This window comes from Labeo rohita, chromosome 1, assembly GCF_022985175.1.
Source record: "Labeo rohita strain BAU-BD-2019 chromosome 1, IGBB_LRoh.1.0, whole genome shotgun sequence".
In the NCBI taxonomy this organism is placed as follows: Eukaryota; Metazoa; Chordata; class Actinopteri; order Cypriniformes; family Cyprinidae; genus Labeo; species Labeo rohita.
In genome coordinates this window covers 39,439,146-39,458,334 of record NC_066869.1, presented here as the reverse complement: position 1 = coordinate 39,458,334, position 19,189 = coordinate 39,439,146, and the positions used below count along the sequence as shown (strand labels likewise).

Below are 19,189 nucleotides of genomic sequence, written 5' to 3'. Positions count from 1 at the left end.
GAGACAGCATTTGTTTGAGGAGACTGATACAGGCATAAATTGTTGACACTGCATGTATGTGTTATATTACAAAATGCAAAGCTGTCTTTTTGATGCCACAGGATGTAAGAAGTGGTTTTTGTCTATGTGTGAATTCAGTGCTGTTTACAGGTTGTTGTGGTAGTGAAGAGTGTCCAACCATGTCATTTTTTTTTTAAAGGTAAGAGTCAAAACCACAAATGTTTCCAGTGGTCTTTGTGACTGCCCTCTTTCGAATGTTTACTTCTTGTTTAGTCATGTTTTGAACAATTTTTCTATAAATCTGTTTATTTTACAGGTTAAACAATTTATTATTTATATATATATATATATATATATATATATATATATATATATATATTTATTTATCCATTTTTCATTCAATCAAATGATTTATTTCAAATGTATTAAATATTATGTAAGATAAATATGAATTTTATTTGCTAAGACAGGAAACCACAACCTCATGATTAAGTGCACTAGTAAGTCAATGGAACACTTTGTGGTTAAAGCCAGAGACAAAAATAGGTTTCCAAAAACTTTTCGAAACCTGGGGCAATAAACGTCTGAAGTAAATGCATTCTTATACAAAAAAAAGCACCTTCACACATACCGGTAATTCTGAGGGCTTTAGAGATCAATGAAGTTAAAATGCAATGTAATAAATGCGTCAGAATGTGTTTATTAAATTAAAATTAAAAAGTGTGCTAATATTTATTTTATATTAATATCTTATGTAAACAAGACACAACTATCAGTTTTAAAGTGTCAGTGTATTGTGATATAACAGCATGAGTTATATTAAATCGATATATATAAATCAATATATATATATATATTAAAAATGGTTACTATGCATATTATTTTGATTCACATTATTAATATAAAAACTTAAATAATGTAATAATTAATTAAATGTATTTGATATGTATGTCAGCATTTAGGCTCACTAATGTATTTTTTTCTTTGTTGTGCTGATACTGCTGATGCATGCTGTAGTGGTTGTGAAAAGGAGGGTGAGAGTACAAACCACAAATGTTTCCACTTGAGCATGCAAGAGACTAAACGTCATAAATGTGTTTGTGTTCAAGCTGGTGAGGCTACTGGACATGCACATGAATGTAAGTGTGAAAACTGTAGTTAGACAAAAACATAGAAGCATATCGGAAAACGTTAACTGCAAGTTGTTACTAGAAACTTAAATCAGGAAATTCTTCAGATACTAAGGAAATTAGACACACAATTACATTTTCTTGTCATATTTTCTTGTTTCTTGTCATTTCTTGGAAAATAGTAAAGTTAATCAAATTTTTAACAATTCTAAAATGTGTGGAGAATCAGTATAAATTCAGCACATTGGACAGCTCCCAGTGCTGAACATACTGAATCACAGACATCTGCTGAATATTTACTCAAGAATATGAGACTGTATCTCCATAGTATTAAGAAAAAAATTAAGAGAAGCCACATCTGCATTAAAAAAAAACATGGTACACGTGTGTTTAAAAAGTACACTTTGGAGTCTTTGCCAGACTTTTAAATAAAATGAATGAATGAATGAATGAATGAATAAATGAAAATATTAGTACATTTGGTCAGTTTGTAACAAAATATAACACTGTGTTTGTATGAGAGACTAATATTCAGTTGAATTCTTACTTTATTCCAATATTTATAAGAACACATAGAAAATACCTAGTGCATAAATTAATGTCAGCTAAATGCATTAATGCAAATACATGCACTTTAACCAACACACAAAACCGAACAAAAACCAATGGAAATATTTTGCTTGGTGACCAGTAATCTACAAGCAAGGCGACATAAGAGTTTCAGGGTGTCTAAAGGCAAAATACGTGAGAAGGTTGTAAGTGGTCTGAATGAGGCCTGTGGGTTTCCTGTTTTGACATGTTTAGATGTTGTTGCATAATAGTTTCTTATTTTGACCCAATACAATAAAACAAAGAACCACATCAATTGTACACTAGTTGTCCAGTTCAAAGTTCAAGAATTTACTGATTGCATGTCAAATGTAAAGCACATAATATTGAATTTATCTGCATGTCTGTATCCCTTCTGAAAACAATCCTCTCTATAATCAGACAAACAAAAGTTACATTTTAGCTTTAAATATTGTAGCCTGTCTGCGCATCTGTCCGATAAAAAAAGGTTAAAGTAAGATTTACCTGATCACAAATCCAAATCAGAGCAAAAAAGTAAATGCAAGTTGACCAATGATCAGTTAATACTGCTCTCACTCTTCGTTCACACAGTAACATAATTTACTGCCAACCCCTCATGACGCAGACAATTTTAGGTAAAACTTTCCATTGGTGTGAGCCAATCAGATGAAAGCTGACATCTGCATTAAGACTCTCACCAGTGTCAGTTATTCACAATCACTCACTGAGATGGAAAGGCCAAGACTTGCTCTCACTACGCTGATGTGTAAGAAAACATATACTTATTCAGATGTCTTTCAGATGTTTTGAATGAAAATGTCTCTATTGTGTATATTTTTGTATAACACCACAGTTTGAAGTGCTTTATAGTATTTTACTATTTTTTTTATTTTTATTTATTTATTTTTTACAGTTTTACTGTTACATCAGAAAAGAATCTATGGAGAAGAAGTGGAGATGAAAGTCAGAACAGGAGACAACATCACTCTCTACTGTGATCGCTCTCTAACTCTTGGTTCCTTCATTGTATGGATAAGAAACTGCTCTCATGAAAATCAACCCTCTCTTATTATAGATTTTAGGAAAATGGTTGAGGAAATATTTCAGCGATTCAGCTTTATCCACAACCCCTATAATAATTCTCATGATCTATATATTACTAACATCAGTGTCTCTGATCTGGGACTGTACTACTGTGCAGAACTAGAGAGAAAGGTAAGCAAAGATGAAAAAGGCATCATCTCTCAATCTGAGGTGTACAATTATGGAACCCGAACAACTCGTCTCTCTCTGGAAGGTAAGAAAACACTTCTGCTAGTTATATCATTGCTTGTGTATAACATCGCTCTCAGTGAAAAAGGAAGATGAACATATTTTTTATTAGCATTCATTGGTACATTTGTGTTTATTTTATCTTGAGCAAGTGACTTCCTGTTCTGAACCCTCTGCACCTCCTGACTGTCTGCTCTGCTGGATGCTGCTGTTCAGTGTGTGTCCAGCGTGTTTCCTCCTCTCCTCCATCTGTGTGTTCTGCTTTTGTTGTAGAAAAACTACAGGTAATTTTTTTGCACTGCTATACAGTTTTACTGGTCACACTTTATTTTAAGGTCTAGTTCTCGCTATAAACAAACCATTAACTACGGCTTTTGCCTCAATAAACTCCTAATTTGCTGCTTATTTAATAGTTAGTAAGGTAGTTGTTAAATTGAGGTTTAGGGTAGGATTAAGGTAGTAGAATATGGTCATGCAGAATAGGTGCTTTATAAGTACTAATAAACAGCCATTATGTTAATAATAGGCATGCTAATAAGTAACTACTTAATAGTGAGAATTGTTCCCTATATTACAGTGTTACCTTTACTTTAATGTACAGACAAGCAGATTTTGTTATTGATCTTTTTTTTTTTTTTTTTTTTTTCAAAACTGCATCAATTTAAATGTTTCAAATATTCAAATGAAGAGTTCAGATGCAAAAGCCTCTAAATCCATCTTCCTTAAAATGAGCATTTATTTCTAGCTCCTTTTATATGTGTCTGTGTGTGTTTCTATGTAAGTAGTGGCACTTCTGATTGAGCTGAGGCTGGAATTTAGCGAGTCTGAAATAAAAGTATTTGATGGACAGATAATATGTGTCAGGAGCATTCACTCAGTATCATTATCTCATTTTTGACCATGATGGCTTTTAGCTGGTTTTGCATCTGAACTCTTCAAATATTCCCTTTTAGATTCTGCAACTGAAAAAAAAGACAAGCTGAAAACTAGAAACATTGTTGAGGTATGGCTTGCTGAAGTTAATCTACCATATGCAATATTTCAACCACAGGCTCCTTTTTTCTAATTTTTAAATAGTTTTGGGTAACTCCTTACAATAAGATTCCATTTGTGGAAAAAAAAGTGTTTACTTTAGTTAACATAAACTAACACTGGAAAAATACTTGTTAAGCATTAAGGTAATGTTATATTGTTATATGAGATAATGTTAACTATATATAATTATATAACTACACACACACACACACACACTGCAGTTTAAAGGTTCAGGATAAGTACGATATTTAAAGTTTTTATTTTTTTTTTTTTTTAAAGAACTCTCTTTTCCTCATCAAAGGTTCATTTATTTGATCAAAATTACAGTAATATTAATATTAAAAAAATAATATAAAAAAGTAATATTCTGAAATATTATAGCAATTTAAAATAGCAGTTTTTTTTTATTTTAATATACTTTGAAATATAATTTATTTCTGTGATGCAAAGCTAAATTTTCATCAGCCATTACTCCAGTGTCACATGATCCTTCTGAAATCATTCTAATATTCAGATTTATTACTTATATTATCAATGCTGGAAACAGTTGTGCTACTTAATATATATATTTATTCAAAATATAAATCTAAAAATATAAGTCTTTACTATCACTTTTTATCATTTTAATATGTCCTTTCTGAAAAAAATAAATAATTTCTTTTAAAGAAAGAAAGAAAGAAAACATTTACTGAACCCAAACTTTGAATGGCAGTGTACATTGTTACAAAGATTTCCATTTTAAATAAATGCTATTGTTTTTAACATTTTATTCATTAAAGAGTAAAACAGCCCCCGAACAACTGTTTTCAACACTGATAATAAATCAGCATATTAGAATGATTTCTGAAGGATCATATGACACTGGCTGGAGTAACGATGCTGAAAATTCAGCTTTATTCACAGGAATAAATTTACTTTAATGTATATTAAAAATAAAAACCCACTATTTTAAATTGCAATAATATTTAGCAATATGCCTTTTTTTCTGTATTTTTAATCAAATGAACACAGTCTTGATGAGTAGAAAAGACTTCTTTAACAAACATTAAAAATCGTACTGATCTCAAACACACGAACACACAAACAGACACTGCAATAAACATGTTATATATAATAATAAAATCTAAATATTTTATTACAGGAGAATGATGATGAAGAGGTGTGTTATGCATCTGTAGATGTGATGACCAGGAGACAAAAACAGCACAGGGAAGCGCGAGTGCAGATTTCAGATTACACTACATACACTCCTATCAGAACAGAAACTAAATAGATTAGAAAGTGGCAGAAAGAGTTATTATCATTAAAACATCATGTTTTTGTGATTAAATCATAGACAAATATATGAAACAAGAATTATAATGCTTCTTAATAAGCAATAAAGTACTGACAAATAAAAATAAAAAATTTTCCTTCAGTAAAAGTGTTTTAGTATGTTTCCATACTGTCTTTGTGGACGCACAGTGATGACCTGGTTCCTCAGCAGGATGTGGAAGTGAGTTTCCTGTGTTAAGCAGAGTGTAGTTTAAGGTGTGTAAAGTTCTCTTCAACTGGATGACCACCACATTTATCTGACTCATTTTTTAAGACACTTAATCAAATTTTCCTAAATCACTCTCCATGCTGGATGAAAAATAAACATGCTAGGCCTGCTAAGTAGGTTAGTGTGTTTGAATAACAGCAAGCAACAAGCAGACAGACAACATGAGAATGTGCAAATGTCCAGTGCGTTGAAAAATAAAAATCAATTGCTAATCTGATGTCCTAGAAATTGTAAAGGAAACTAGAATATCTACATTCATGACCATTTGGAAATTAAAATGAAATGATATAGAAATACATTATTTGAAGTTTTTGGCATGGCATGTTCACAGACTGGTGTTTACTGTTCCAATATAGCTACCCATAGAAACAGCCACTAATGATGCATCTGTATATATCTATGACAAGGACACGTTGACCATTGCAAGATGGTGAGTGCTTTGATAGTTGTGTCCCAAATGACACACACATTCTATGCACTATGTACTCAACCATCTAGTGTATGAATTACATAGTTGGTTTGTCAGCCAACATTGAACCACATAATTAAAGCGATGACAGCTGATTGGTAACTGACAGTTGAAGAAGTGCATCCAATATTCCAAACTTCTTTTTTTCCCAGTTATTTAAGTCATTTGTCAGTGTGAACACACTAATCACTCTATATATACTAAAAAAGGGCAAAGAATAGTGCATAAGTACGTTAATTGGGATAAAATTAATTGGTATGTCCTCGGTTATCACTTTCACCTATTAAAATCTGCTGCAAGCATTTTACTCAAGAACTAATGGGGTTTTCATACTATTTCCTCAGCTCACCTTCTCCATGTCAAGAGCGTTCACTGAGCAGTGCATATGTAAACACATTCTCACTTCAAGATCTCCCTGCGTCACTTTTTAACTCAATGGGCATGGGAATATCGTTATGATGAAATGACATCCTGGAGTATTAAAAAAATACCTGTAAATAAATATTTATACAATACACAACTGTGATTTTGCCTGTTAGGCCTAAGTATTTTATGTTGTTGAGAAGTGGGAAGGTTCTGGGTAGGAGTGGGATTAGGTGCTTCAATATTAAGAAAGTATGAATATTTATACATGCTCAATTTTTTACCCTTTTTAAAAAATGTACTTAAAAAATATTAAAAATCTGATGCATACACGGCAGAGGGACCAGTGAGGACAATAGTTTGATTTAAAAACATGGAATTCATCCTATAATAATATGAACTACTGATACTTTTATAGTTATCTGGAGCGAATTAATGATGAGGAACTGACAGAATTTTTACTGTTTATTTTTACAGAATTTTTGCTCCTTTTTAAATTTTAATCTTTTCTGGGCATAAGGGAAATCACATTGATTTTTTTAGGAAATAATTTTTTTTAAAAAAAAAAGAAATTCAGCACATTGGACAGCTCCCAGTGCTAAATGCATTGAGCAACAGACATCTGTGTCATTTGCATAATGGCCTATTTGTGGTTGTGCTTCCTGTTTGTTGAGGAAGTATTAAGAGAAGCCACATCTGTAATAGCACCACCAGAAATATTTAGCAATTTACACCACATAGGTATGTTCATTCAAATCATGTTAGCTCTTAATATTATTTTTAATTTTTAGCTAATGTTTTAATGTTATTTGCAAATATCTTTTAAAAACATTTTTAAATAAATCATTTTATATAGGCTATACTTTGTTCATGAGGTTTTTTAAACTGGGAAAAAATGCTGTCAGGGTTTCTATGCTTTCTGCAATTTCCTGTCTAACACAAGTTTAACAATAAGAAGAATGGAACGAATGCATGGTTCTTCACTTCTTTTTATATAAAAAAATAAAAAAAAAAGTTGTTTTCATATTTTATAACCTGTTTAACATAAGGACCAGTTAGTCTTGCTAACAATGCACTTTTCTTTATAGTTTATATTGGGCATGATTTACTGATCTTCACTTGTATGTCAATATATGTCTCATAATTAAATGTAGCTAATTTCAGCTCAGTGGACATCCGTCAGTGTCAGTTTAACCACAGTATAGAGCATTAGCCTGCAGTTATTTTAGCAAGCTTCCCTTGTGCAAATATGTGCACTTTTACCTAAACACAAAACCACACAAAGGCTAATGGAAACATTTGTGCTTGGTGACCAGTGATCAACTAAGAGATGTGAAGTGAGAGTTTCAAGGTGTGTTTCAAATGTGTTTGTAAGTGGTCTGAAAGACTTGTGGGTTTCCTGTTTTGACATGTCTAGATGTTGAATTGAACCCATTACAATAAAACAAAGAACCTTATGAATTTTATAGTTGAACTTTGATTCAAAAAACTTTGACACTCATGACAGACATGAATTGACTGGTTGAATTTGAAATGTAAAGCACAAAATGTCTCAAATAAAGATGCTTATCTGAATGTCTGAATCAAAGATATAGTTAAACATAGTTAAACATCTCTATCAGATATACTAAAGTTATTTTAAACATTTCCATTTTATGAACCAATTAGGTATCTGATCACAAAGCCAAATCAGAGCAAAAAAGTCTAAGTTACCTGGTGATTGATTAAAAATGCTCTTACAACTTAACAAACAAAAGTTTACCGCCAACCATTTATGAGGCAGACCATTTTAGGTAAAACTTTCCATTGATGTGAACCAATCAGATGAGAGTTGACGTCTGCATTAAGACCCTCATTAGTGTCATTGTCAGTGTCACACACACACAATCACTCACTGAGATGGAGGGGCCAAGACTTGCTCTCATCGCGCTCATATGTAAGAAAAGATATATTTTCAGCTAAATTAAAAATGTCACTACTATGAATATTTTGGTATAATAGTACAATTTGAAGTGCTTCATAAAGTTATTTTGTGCTTTTACAGATGTCTTACTGTTCCATCAGAAAAGGAATCCATGGAGAAGAAGTGGAGATGAAAGTCAGACCAGGAGACAACATCACTCTCTACTGTGATCGCTCTCTAACTCTTGGTTCTGTCATTGTATGGATAAGAAACTGCTCTCATGAAAATCAACCCTCTCTCATAATAGATTTTACAAAATGGGACCTAGAGATACTTAAGCGTTTCAGTTATATCCACAACAACTACAGTAAATCTTATGATCTACAAATTACTAACATCAGTGTCTCTGATCTGGGACTGTACTACTGTGCAGAACTAGAGAGAAAGGTAAACAAAGATGAAAAAGGCATCCTCTCCTCATCAGAGGTGTACTATTATGGAACCCGAACAACTCGTCTCTCTCTGAAAGGTAAGAAAACACTTCTGTTAGTCATTATTACATCATTGCTTGTGTAATTATGGAAATCTTTTTAAAAATGATTATTAGTAATACTAATTTGTACATTTGTGTTTAGTTTATTCTGAGCAAGTTACTTCCTGTTCTGAACCCTCTGCACCTCCTGACTGTGTGCTCTGCTGGACGCTGCTGTTCAGTGAAGAGGTGTGTTATGCATCTTTAGACGTGATAAACAAGAGACAAAAACAGCGGAAAACAAAGCGAGTGCAGAGTTCTGACTTCAGCACTTATGCTCAGGTCAGGTCCTAAAACAGAACTAAAGTGGATTCTAAAACTTTCCAAATATAAGAAAAGTTGCAGGTTTTATTGTCATGAAACATCACATGTAATCATGCAAGGTTTCTACAATTACATCTGAATGTAAAAGATATATAGTTTCATATTTGATACTTGATTTTTTTATGAGCTAAAAAATTCAGACCTGTAAAGTTGTTGCTCTGGTGCTCAGTGCAGTACAAGGTTTTTTTTTTCATCTCTAATAAAAGTGTTGGTATAGTCTTTGTGGACACATCGTGATGATCTGAATAACAGGATGTACAAGTAGGTTTCCTGTGTATATTTCTCTGAATGACTGCAAAATTTATCTGACTCAATTTTACAGTTAGCCCAATTTCTCCAAAACACCATGCTGATTAGGTCAGTGTGTTTTAATAACAGCTTGTGACAAGACATTGAAACTGTCTATCTTATTACTAAGGCAGATATGCCTATTTAATTATTGTGCATTTGTTGAACAGTTCAAATCAAATGGAAATCAAAGCAAATTTTAATTAAATATTCAAAGCATCAGAGTTTCTCGTCAAAGGGGTTTTACTCAATCACACTGTCTGTGTTTTTCTCAAGAAAGGGTCTTGTTAAATAAAATATGAATCATAACCTCAAACTTTCCATTCAGTTGCTTGTATGCTTATGAGATAGAAATAGGTAGCAGAGAGGTTGATGTCTGTAAATGCTCATGTGGTGAGTTTGTGGTAAATTTGGTTTGTATGCATGCAGTGTTTGTAAAAGCCTTTCTCTAGCCTCTGGTGGATGAGGAAGTATCACACTGACTGCATCTCTCAGAATGAAGCACAAAGAGCAGGTGTCAGTTTTTGCAAGACAGCACTTTGGACATTTCCGTAACACTGTGGCAATGTACACCATGTGACAACTCAAATTATGTTCAAATTATGCACAAGATAATCTTATACCATTTAAAAATAATATGTGTAAGAAATATGCTTCTTCTACCTGTACATGTACTTGTCATTGTATTTAATTGCATGAAAATGTATATTTTGTCCATTATCTGTCTGAAAGCGAATCAGTCAGATCACTCAGTGTGTTTAATTTTACTAGTGGGCAGATGGGGGCAGTATGAGTTTGCTTTTGTAAAATCTGAGAAAATGTCTAAAACATGTCCAAATGCTTGTTACATTGCACATTGATTTAATTATTATTTTTCAAAGCACATTTTTATGTGAAAGTTACACAGCAAATAAAAAAAGATATATTAAATATAAGTGACAAAAGAACATATTCATGTATTGTTGTTTATGTGGTGAGTAAGTGGATATGTATGCGTGTTTCTGGCCCTATAAGAAACGTCTTTAAAATTACCAGCAGGTGGCGCTGATGGCGTTTGTTAAGGAACACGAGTGATTAAGGTTTAAGGTAAGAGTCAAAACCACAAATGTTTCCAGTGGTCTTTGTGACTGCCCTCTTGCGAATGTTTACTTCCTGTTTAGTCAAGTTTTTAACAATTTCTCTATAAATCTGATTATTTCAAAGGTTACTGATTTATTAAGTTTTTATCATATATAAATTTTTCATTCAATCAAATAATTTATTTCAAATTTATTAAATATTATGTAAGATAAATATGAATTTCATTTGCTAAAACAGATACCCACAACCTCATGATTAAGTGCACTAGTAAGTCAATGGAATGCTTTGTGGTTACAGCCAGAAACAAAAATAGGTTTCCAAAAACTTTTCAGAACCCGGGGCAATAAACATCTGTAAATGCATTCTTATACAAATAAACAAAAGCACCCTCAAACAATAGCTATGCAGTTAAAATGTAGTGAAATAAAGAAAACCCACAATGATGATTATCAACACTTCAGGTTATCTCCACTGTTATATAGTAAAATATATAATAATAATAATAATAATAATAAAAAGTTATTATGATGTTAATAGACTGTCAGAATGTGTTCATTAAATTAAAAAGTTTACTAATAATTTTCATAATTTTATTTTTCCAACTTATGTAAACAAGACACAACTATTAGTTTTAAAGCGTCAGTCCATTGTGATATAACAAACAGCATGCATTATATATTTAAAATGGTTACTATGCCTATTATTTTGATTCATATTATTAATAAAAAACTTAAATAATGTAATAATTGATTCAAATGTATTTGATATATGTCAGCCTTTAGGGTCAGTAATGTTTTTTTTTTCTTTGTGGTGCTGATACTCTGACGCATGTTGTAGTGGTTGTGAAAAGGAAGGTGAGAGTACAAACCACAAATGTTTCCACTTGAGCATGCAGACTGAACGTCATAAAAGTATTTGTGTTCAACCTGGTGAGGTTGCTGGACATGCACATGAAAACTATAGTTAGACAAAAAATGGACAAAAAAAATGCATATTGGAAAAAGTTAACTGCAAGTTGTTACTAGAAATGCAAATCAGGAAATTCTTCAGTTACTAAAGAAATTAGACACAGGCCACAGATGTGCGCCCTGAAGGCCTTCCATGTCTCCCTGGGGTTCCAGTCTCCAGGGCAAGGTCAGGGAGCTCAGGGAGCCATGGCAGGTCAGACAGTTCGGGATGCCATGGTGGATCAGACAGTTTGGGGAGCCATGGAATTAGGGTTCTACAGGCCTGGGAGAGTTCCCAGGCATGGGCTCTGGAGGGTGCTCAGGAGGAGCGGACACTGGAGGACGCAGGCTCTGAAGGGCGCTCTGGAGGAGCAGGCTCTGGAGTGCTGGACAGGACCAGTGGAGAAGTAGGAGATGAAGGAGGGCTGGACGGGACCAGCGGAGACGTAGGAGATGAAGGAGACCTGGATGGGACCAGCGGGAAGCATGTGCACTGGAGGGTGCAGGCTCTGGAGGGCTGGACAGGACCAGCAGAGACGTAGGAGATGACGGAGGGCTGGACGGGAATAACGGAGACGTAGGAAACGAAGGAGAGCTGGACAGGACCAGCGGGAAGCATGGGCACTGGAGGGCATGGGCTCTGGAGAAGCGGGCTCTTGGGGGCTGGACAGGACCAGCGTAGATGTAGGAGACGAAGGAGGGCTGGACGGGTCCAGTGGGAAGCATGGGCACCCGAGGGCGCGGGCTCTGGAGGAGCGGGCAATGGAGGGTTGGACAGGACCAGCAGAGACGTAGGAGACGAACGAGGGCTGGACGAGACCAGCGGAAACGTAGGAGACAAAGGAGGGCTGGACGGGACCAGCCAAGACGTAGAAGACGAAGGAGAGCTGGACGGGACCAGCGGAGAAGTAGGAAACTCAGGAGATGCAAGAGAGAAGATAGGTGCCAAAAACTCCTGTGGGAGTGCCATATCCATAATGTCCATAAACTCCATCTTGGCCGGGAACTCAGGCGAGGCGGCCATCTTTTCTGAGCTGAGAACGAGGGAGGAGCTTCGGAGGACTTGGGGAAACGTGGAAAGAACAGAGGGAGCTGTATGTGGAGGGTGCTGGCTGGCAGTGAGATGGAGCGTGCGCATGCTTCCGGATGGGAGGAGGATTAGACAAGTTCACATCAACAAAAAACTCTGAATTACTTAGATCAAGGACATAATTAATAAAATCCACAACGGGTCTGTGGCAATCATCAGGAGTCATAAAGTAAAACAAACTATCATCATCTAGTCCCATCCGGAAGCAAGCGTTGATCATGGAATCGCTCCATCTCATCAGATGTAGGAGGCTCAGGAACTCCTCCACATAGCGCTCCCTGCTGGAACTCTAGAATAGAGTCCTCAGCCCAGTGCATCTTTATGGTCCTGACTTCTGTCATGGTGTGTTGTAGAGAGCATGCGGGAGACAAAGGAAAATAAACTTTAACAGACTTTAATAAAATAAACAATGCGGGTAAACAAACTAAGGAGCAGGCTAACACAAGAACAACCTAGTAACAAAGTAGACAGGACGATGAACTCATAGGAAACAGGAACTTAAATGCAATGAATAACAGATGGAGGAGTAATCAATTAACTAAACAAGAACAGGAAAATGACCAAATAAGGAAAAGGAACTAAGGCTGTTTTCACGTTCATTTAATGTGTGGAGAACCACAGCACATTGGACAGCTCCCAGTGCTGACTAAATCACAGCAAGTATATCAGGCTGTCCCTCCACAGTATTGAGAAAGTAATAAAATAAGCCACATTTGGATTAGCACCTTACAGACATAGCTATAAAACATATTCAGCTTTGATAATAAATCACACACCGCCGTGTACTTGGCCTCTGGAGGTTGCATTTGTTGGCTGCATACTTTATTGAGTACGTCTCGTATGAGAAAATTAAACATAAAATTGACCATAATTCTTCATGTAATTTTTTTGTTTCTTTTGAATGTAATGGTTACTTTTCTGAAATTAGTAGAAAAATTACATAATGTATGTGGCTGACAAATGCGACCTCTGGGGGGCGCTCAGCAAGAGACTGCAGAGTCAGAACCATTGGTGAGCGAGTGATGTAATGCTACATTTCTCCAAATCTGTTCCAAGGAAGAAATTAGCTCATCTATATACTGGATAGCCTGAGCATGAGCGTATTTTCAGTAAATGTTCATTTTTTCAAATGTTTATAAACTATAAGAAAAGCGTCTCTAATTAAATTAAAGAAACATTCATATTTTAGACGTTTGGTTACTGTTGAACAACTGCTGAAAAATATTAAAACTATCATTAATATCTGGCCAGTTTTATTAGTAGTTCTGTAGATTGACTAATAATAAATTGAATAAAATGTGTTATTTAATAAAATGTGATATACTGGGATTATATGGTACACATGTGTTGAAGTGCACTTGTTTGGACATTTTGTCTGTTCTTAACAAAATATAACATTGTGTTTATATAACAGAGATCAATACTAAATTGAATCAATACTTTATTCCAATATCTATAAGAAAACTTTACCTAGTGCATGAATTAATGTGAGTGAGATGCCTTCATGCAAATACATGCATTTTAACCAACACACAAAATCAAACAAAGGCTAATGGAAAAATGTTTTGCTTGGTGACCAATGATCTACAAATGTGGATACAAAAAGTGCAGCAAATGTGGATACTAAAAAAGTGCAGTGTTCAGATTTTACTACATACGCTCGATCAGAACAGAAACGAAATAGATTAGAAAGTTGCAGAAAGAGTTATCATTAAAACATCATCTTTTCGGTTAAATGTGATTAAATCATAGACAAAAATATGTAACAAGAATCATAATGCTTCTTAATAAGTATTACATTTACATTTACATTTATTCATTTAGCAGACGCTTTTATCCAAAGCGACTTACAGGTGGGGAATACATCAAGCGATTTGTCCTAAAGAAGCAAAACGACCTACGAAGTGCTCAAAATACCATATAACAGGCATTGTTCAAATAAGTACAAGCTAGAAAGGGAAAAGAGTAGAAAAGGAAATTTTTTAAGTCAAGTAGTGTCGAAAGAGATGGGTTTTCAGCAGTTGCTTGAAAGTTGTTAGGGAGTTGGCATTCCGGATAGCGGTGGGAAGATCATTCCACCAGCCAGGAACGGTGTAAGAGAATGTTCTGGAAAGTGACTTTGTGCCTCTTTGTGATGGTACAATGAGGCGTCGCTCACTGGCGGATCTCAGAGTTCTGGAGGGAGTGTAGATTGGTAGCAATGAGTGGAGGTAGGCGGGCGCCGAGCCTGTGGTTGTTCTATAAGCAAGCATCAGTGTCTTGAATTTGATGCGAGCTGCAATTGGGAGCCAGTGCAGGGTGATAAAGAGAGGTGTGACATGGGCCCTTTTGGGCTCGTTGAAGACCAGTCGTGCTGCTGCATTCTGAATCATTTGTAGAGGTTTGATTGTGCATGAGGGAAGACCGGCTAGAAGAGCATTGCAGTAGTCCAGCCTGGAGATGACCAGGGCCTGGACAAGAAGTTGTGTGGCCTGCTCAGTTAGAAAGGGCCTGATCTTTCTAATGTTGTGTAGGGCAAACCTGCAAGATCGAGCAGTTTTAGCAATGTGGTCTTTGAAAGTCAGCTGGTCATCAAAAATAACACCAAGATTTCTGGCAGAACTTGATGGGGTAATTGTTAAAGTACCTAAGTTGATGGTAAAATCATGTTGTAGAGTTGGAGTGGCAGGGAAAATAAGGAGCTCAGTCTTTGCCAAGTTGAGCTGTAGATGATGTTCTTTCATCCACTCCGAGATGTCCGCCAAGCAGCCTGAGATCCGTGCAGCTACTGTTGGATCATCTGGTTGAAATGAAAGATAGAGCTGCGTGTCATCATCATAGCAGTGGTAAGAGAAGCCATGTGCCTGTATGATGGGCCCCAGTGATGTAGTGTAAATGGAGAAGAGGAGGGGTCCAAGAACTGATCCCTGAGGAACCCCAGTGGCCAGATGATGTGCTTTGGATACCTCCCCTCCCCAGGCCACCCTGAAAGACCTACCTGTGAGATAGGATTCAAACCAGCGAAGAGGAGTCCCTGTGATACCCAGTGATGAGAGGGTGGACAGGAGGATCTGATGATTGACTGTGTCAAAAGCAGCAGAAAGATTCAGCAAAATGAGTACCGATGATCTGGAATCAGCTTTTGCAATCCGCAAGGCTTCAGTGACTGACAGTAGTGCAGTTTCAGTTGAGTGGCCGCTCCTGAACCCTGACTGGTTAGCATCCAATGAACTGTTCTGCGCGAGAAACAGTGATACCTGGTTAAAAATGACTCGTTCCAGTGTTTTTGCAATGAATGGGAGGAGAGAGATCGGTCTATAGTTATCTATAAGTGAAGTGTTTAATGTAGGTTTTTTGAGCAGTGGGGTTACCCGAGCCTGCTTGAATGCAGTGGGGAAAGTGCCTGTGAGGAGAGATGTGTTGATGATGTGTGTAAGTGCTGGTAAGAGTGTAGGAGAGATTGCTTGGAGAAGGTGAGAGGGGATAGGATCTAGTGGGCATGTTGTAGGATGGCTGGAGAGGAGAAGTTTGGATACTTCTGCCTCAGAGAGGGGACAGAAGGAGAAGAGTGGGGTGTTAGCTGTGGATGTTGTCGGTATTAGTTCCAATAAAGTATTGACAAATAAAAACATTTTCCTTCAATAAAAGTGCTTTAGTATGTTTTCATACAGTCTTTGTGGATGATGATGACCTGGTTCCTCAACAGGATGTGGAAGTGGGTTTCCTGTGTTAAATAGAGTTTAGTTTAAGATGTGTATAGTTCTCTTCAGCTGGATGACCACAACATTTAACTGACTCATTTTTTAATAAGCTTGATCAAATTTCCCTAAATCACAAATAAGCATTCTGGGCCTGCTAAGTAGGTTAGTGTGTTTGAATAACAGCAGGCAACAAGCAGACAGACAACATGAGAATGTACAAATGTCCAGTGTGTTGAAAAATGAAAATCAAGTACTAATCTGATGTCTTAGAAATGGTAAATTAAACTAGAAAACCTACATTTTGAAATTTAAAATGAAATAATGTAGATAATAATGTTTTGAACTCTGAGTTTTTCTTCAAAGTAGCTTTACTCTCCTCAAAGAAAGGTCTTGTCTTATCTTAACCACAAATGTTTCCATCCAGTTTGCTTACTGGGTACATATGAGAAAGAATTAGAAAGGGTAGAGGTTGGTTGTGTCTGTAAATGCTTATGTGTAGAGTTTGTGTTGAATTTGGTTTGTATGCTTGCAATGTCTGCAAAGGCTTGGTTTCTCTACACCCTCTGATAGATGAGTAATTGTTTGGAAGTAAGGAAGTAGCATCTCTTAGAATGAAGCACAGATCTAGTGGTTAAAGCTCTGGGATGGACTTCATACATTCCAATCACAAGATAAGAGAAAACTACTGACACTTTGATAACCACATTTAAGTCACTGACACACTTGACACAATGACACACTTTACATATGCACTTATTCTATGCACTATGTACTCAACCGTCTAATGTATGAATTACATAGTTTCATAGCGATGACAGTTGATTGGTAATTGACAGTGTCCATGCATCCAATATTCCAAAATTCTTTTTTCACGGTTAAGGGTATCAGCCAGGCATTTTTTTTAAAATTGTCAGTGTGAATTGGGATGCAATTACTTGGTATGTCCTCGGTTATCATTTTCACATATTAAAATCTACTGCAAGCATTTTACTCAAGAACTAATGGGGTTTTCATACTATTTCTTCAGCACACCTTCTCCATGTTAAGAGCGTTCACTGAGCAGTGCATACGTAAACACATTCTCACTTCAAGATCCCTCTGCATCACTTTTTAATTTGATGAGCATGGGAATATTGCTATGATGAAATGACGTCCTGGAGTAAAATACCTGTGAATAAATATTTATACAATACACACCTGTGAAGTATTTTGTGTTGTTGAGAAGTGGGTAGGTTCTGGGTAAGAGTGCTTCGATATTAAGAAAGTATGAATATTTATACATGCTCATTTTTTTACACTTTTAAAAAACGTAATTAAAAAAATTAAAATCATGGCAGAGGGAGCAGTGAAGACAGTTTAAAAACATGGAATACATCCTATAATAATATGAACTACTGATACTTTTATAGTTATTTGGAGCGACTTAAGGATGAGGAACTGACAGAATTTGTACTATTTCTATATACTAACTATATTTTTAGTTATCTCTAATCACATTGATTTTTTAGGAAATACTTTTTTTCTGAGAAGTTCAGCACATTGGACAGCTCCCAGTGCTGAATGCACTGAACAACAGACATCTGTGTCATTTCTGCAACGGCCTATTTGTGGTTGTGCTTTCTGTTTGTTGAGGAAGTATTAAGAGAAGCTTATTATAAGCACCTTGCAGAAATATTTAACAATTTACACCACATAGGTATGTTCATTCAAATCCTGTTGAACTCTTAATATTATTTGTAATTATTTGCTAAAGTTTTTGCAATCATTTGCAAATATCTTGCACAAATCATAAAATGTATTTAAAGTAAAGTACATTTTAAATAGTCTAGGCTTGGTTCATGAGGTTTTCAAAACTGGGGAAAAATGCTGTCAGGGTTTCTATGCTTTCTACAATTTCCTGTTGAACACAAGTTTGACAATAAGAAGAATGGGTTCTTCACAAAAAAAAAAAACAAAAAACTGTTGTTTTCATATTTACTATAAATTTATTTGACCCATAGTGACCAGCTAGTCTTGTTAACATTGGACTTTTTTTTTAGTTGTGCATTATTTATTGATCTTCACTTGTGTTATGCCAAATTACACTGTCTCATAATTAAAGCTAATTTCAGATCAGTGGACATCTGTCATTGTCAGTTTAACCACAGTATAGAGCATTAGCCTAGTTATTTGAGCAAGTACTCTCATGCAAATACAGTATGTGCACTTCTACCTAAACACAAAACCACACAAAGGCTAATGGAAACATCTGTGCTTGGTTACCAATAATGAGCTAAGAGATGTGAAGTGAGAGTTTCATGACGAGTTGCAAATGTGAAGTGTTTGTAAGTGGTCTGGATGAAAGACTTGTGGGTTTCCTGTTCTGACATGTTTAGATGTTGAATTGAACCTATAACAATAAAACAAAGAGCCCTATGAATTTTATAGGTGAAAAAAAATTTGACCCTCATGACAGGCATGACCGATTGAATTTGAAATGTAAAGCACAAAATGTCTCAAATGTGGATGCTTATCTGTATGTCGGAATCAAATATATAGTTAAACACATAAATCAGATAAACCAAAGTTATCATTAACTTTTAATTCATTTTATGAACCAATCAGGTTCCTGATCACAAAGCCAAATCAAAGAAAAAAAGTCTAAAAGGTAACTGTTGAAAAACGCTTTCACTTTTTGTACTTCCAAACAAGAACTTATTGCCAACCCCTCACGACGCAGGCCATTTTAAAACTTTCCATTGCCGTGAACCAATCAGATGAGAGTCAGCGTCTGCATTAAAACCCTCACCAGTGTCATTGTCAGTGTCACACTCACAATCACTCACTGAGATGGAGGGGCCAAGACTTGCTCTCATTGTGCTCATGTGTAAGAAAGATATATTTCTTCAGCTAAATTAAAAAATGTCACTACTATGAATATTTTGGTTCAATAGTACTATCTGAAATGCTTCATAGTTATTTTG

The 19,189-nt window shown here is 35.5% G+C and overlaps 1 protein-coding gene across 1 annotated transcript; it reads right to left on the bottom strand.

Annotated features, from left to right (window-relative positions):
• Positions 1-14,540: 14,540 nt before the first annotated feature.
• On the bottom strand, positions 14,541-17,306 carry LOC127166568 (uncharacterized; the record flags this gene model as incomplete). Its single annotated transcript, XM_051111944.1, has 5 exons — positions 17,259-17,306; positions 16,195-16,249; positions 15,897-16,105; positions 15,524-15,761; positions 14,541-15,325 (listed from the first exon to the last, which is right to left on the bottom strand). Coding segments are annotated over exons 1-5 (1,335 nt in total), but the record flags the coding sequence as incomplete, so codon positions are not given.
• Positions 17,307-19,189: the final 1,883 nt, after the last annotated feature.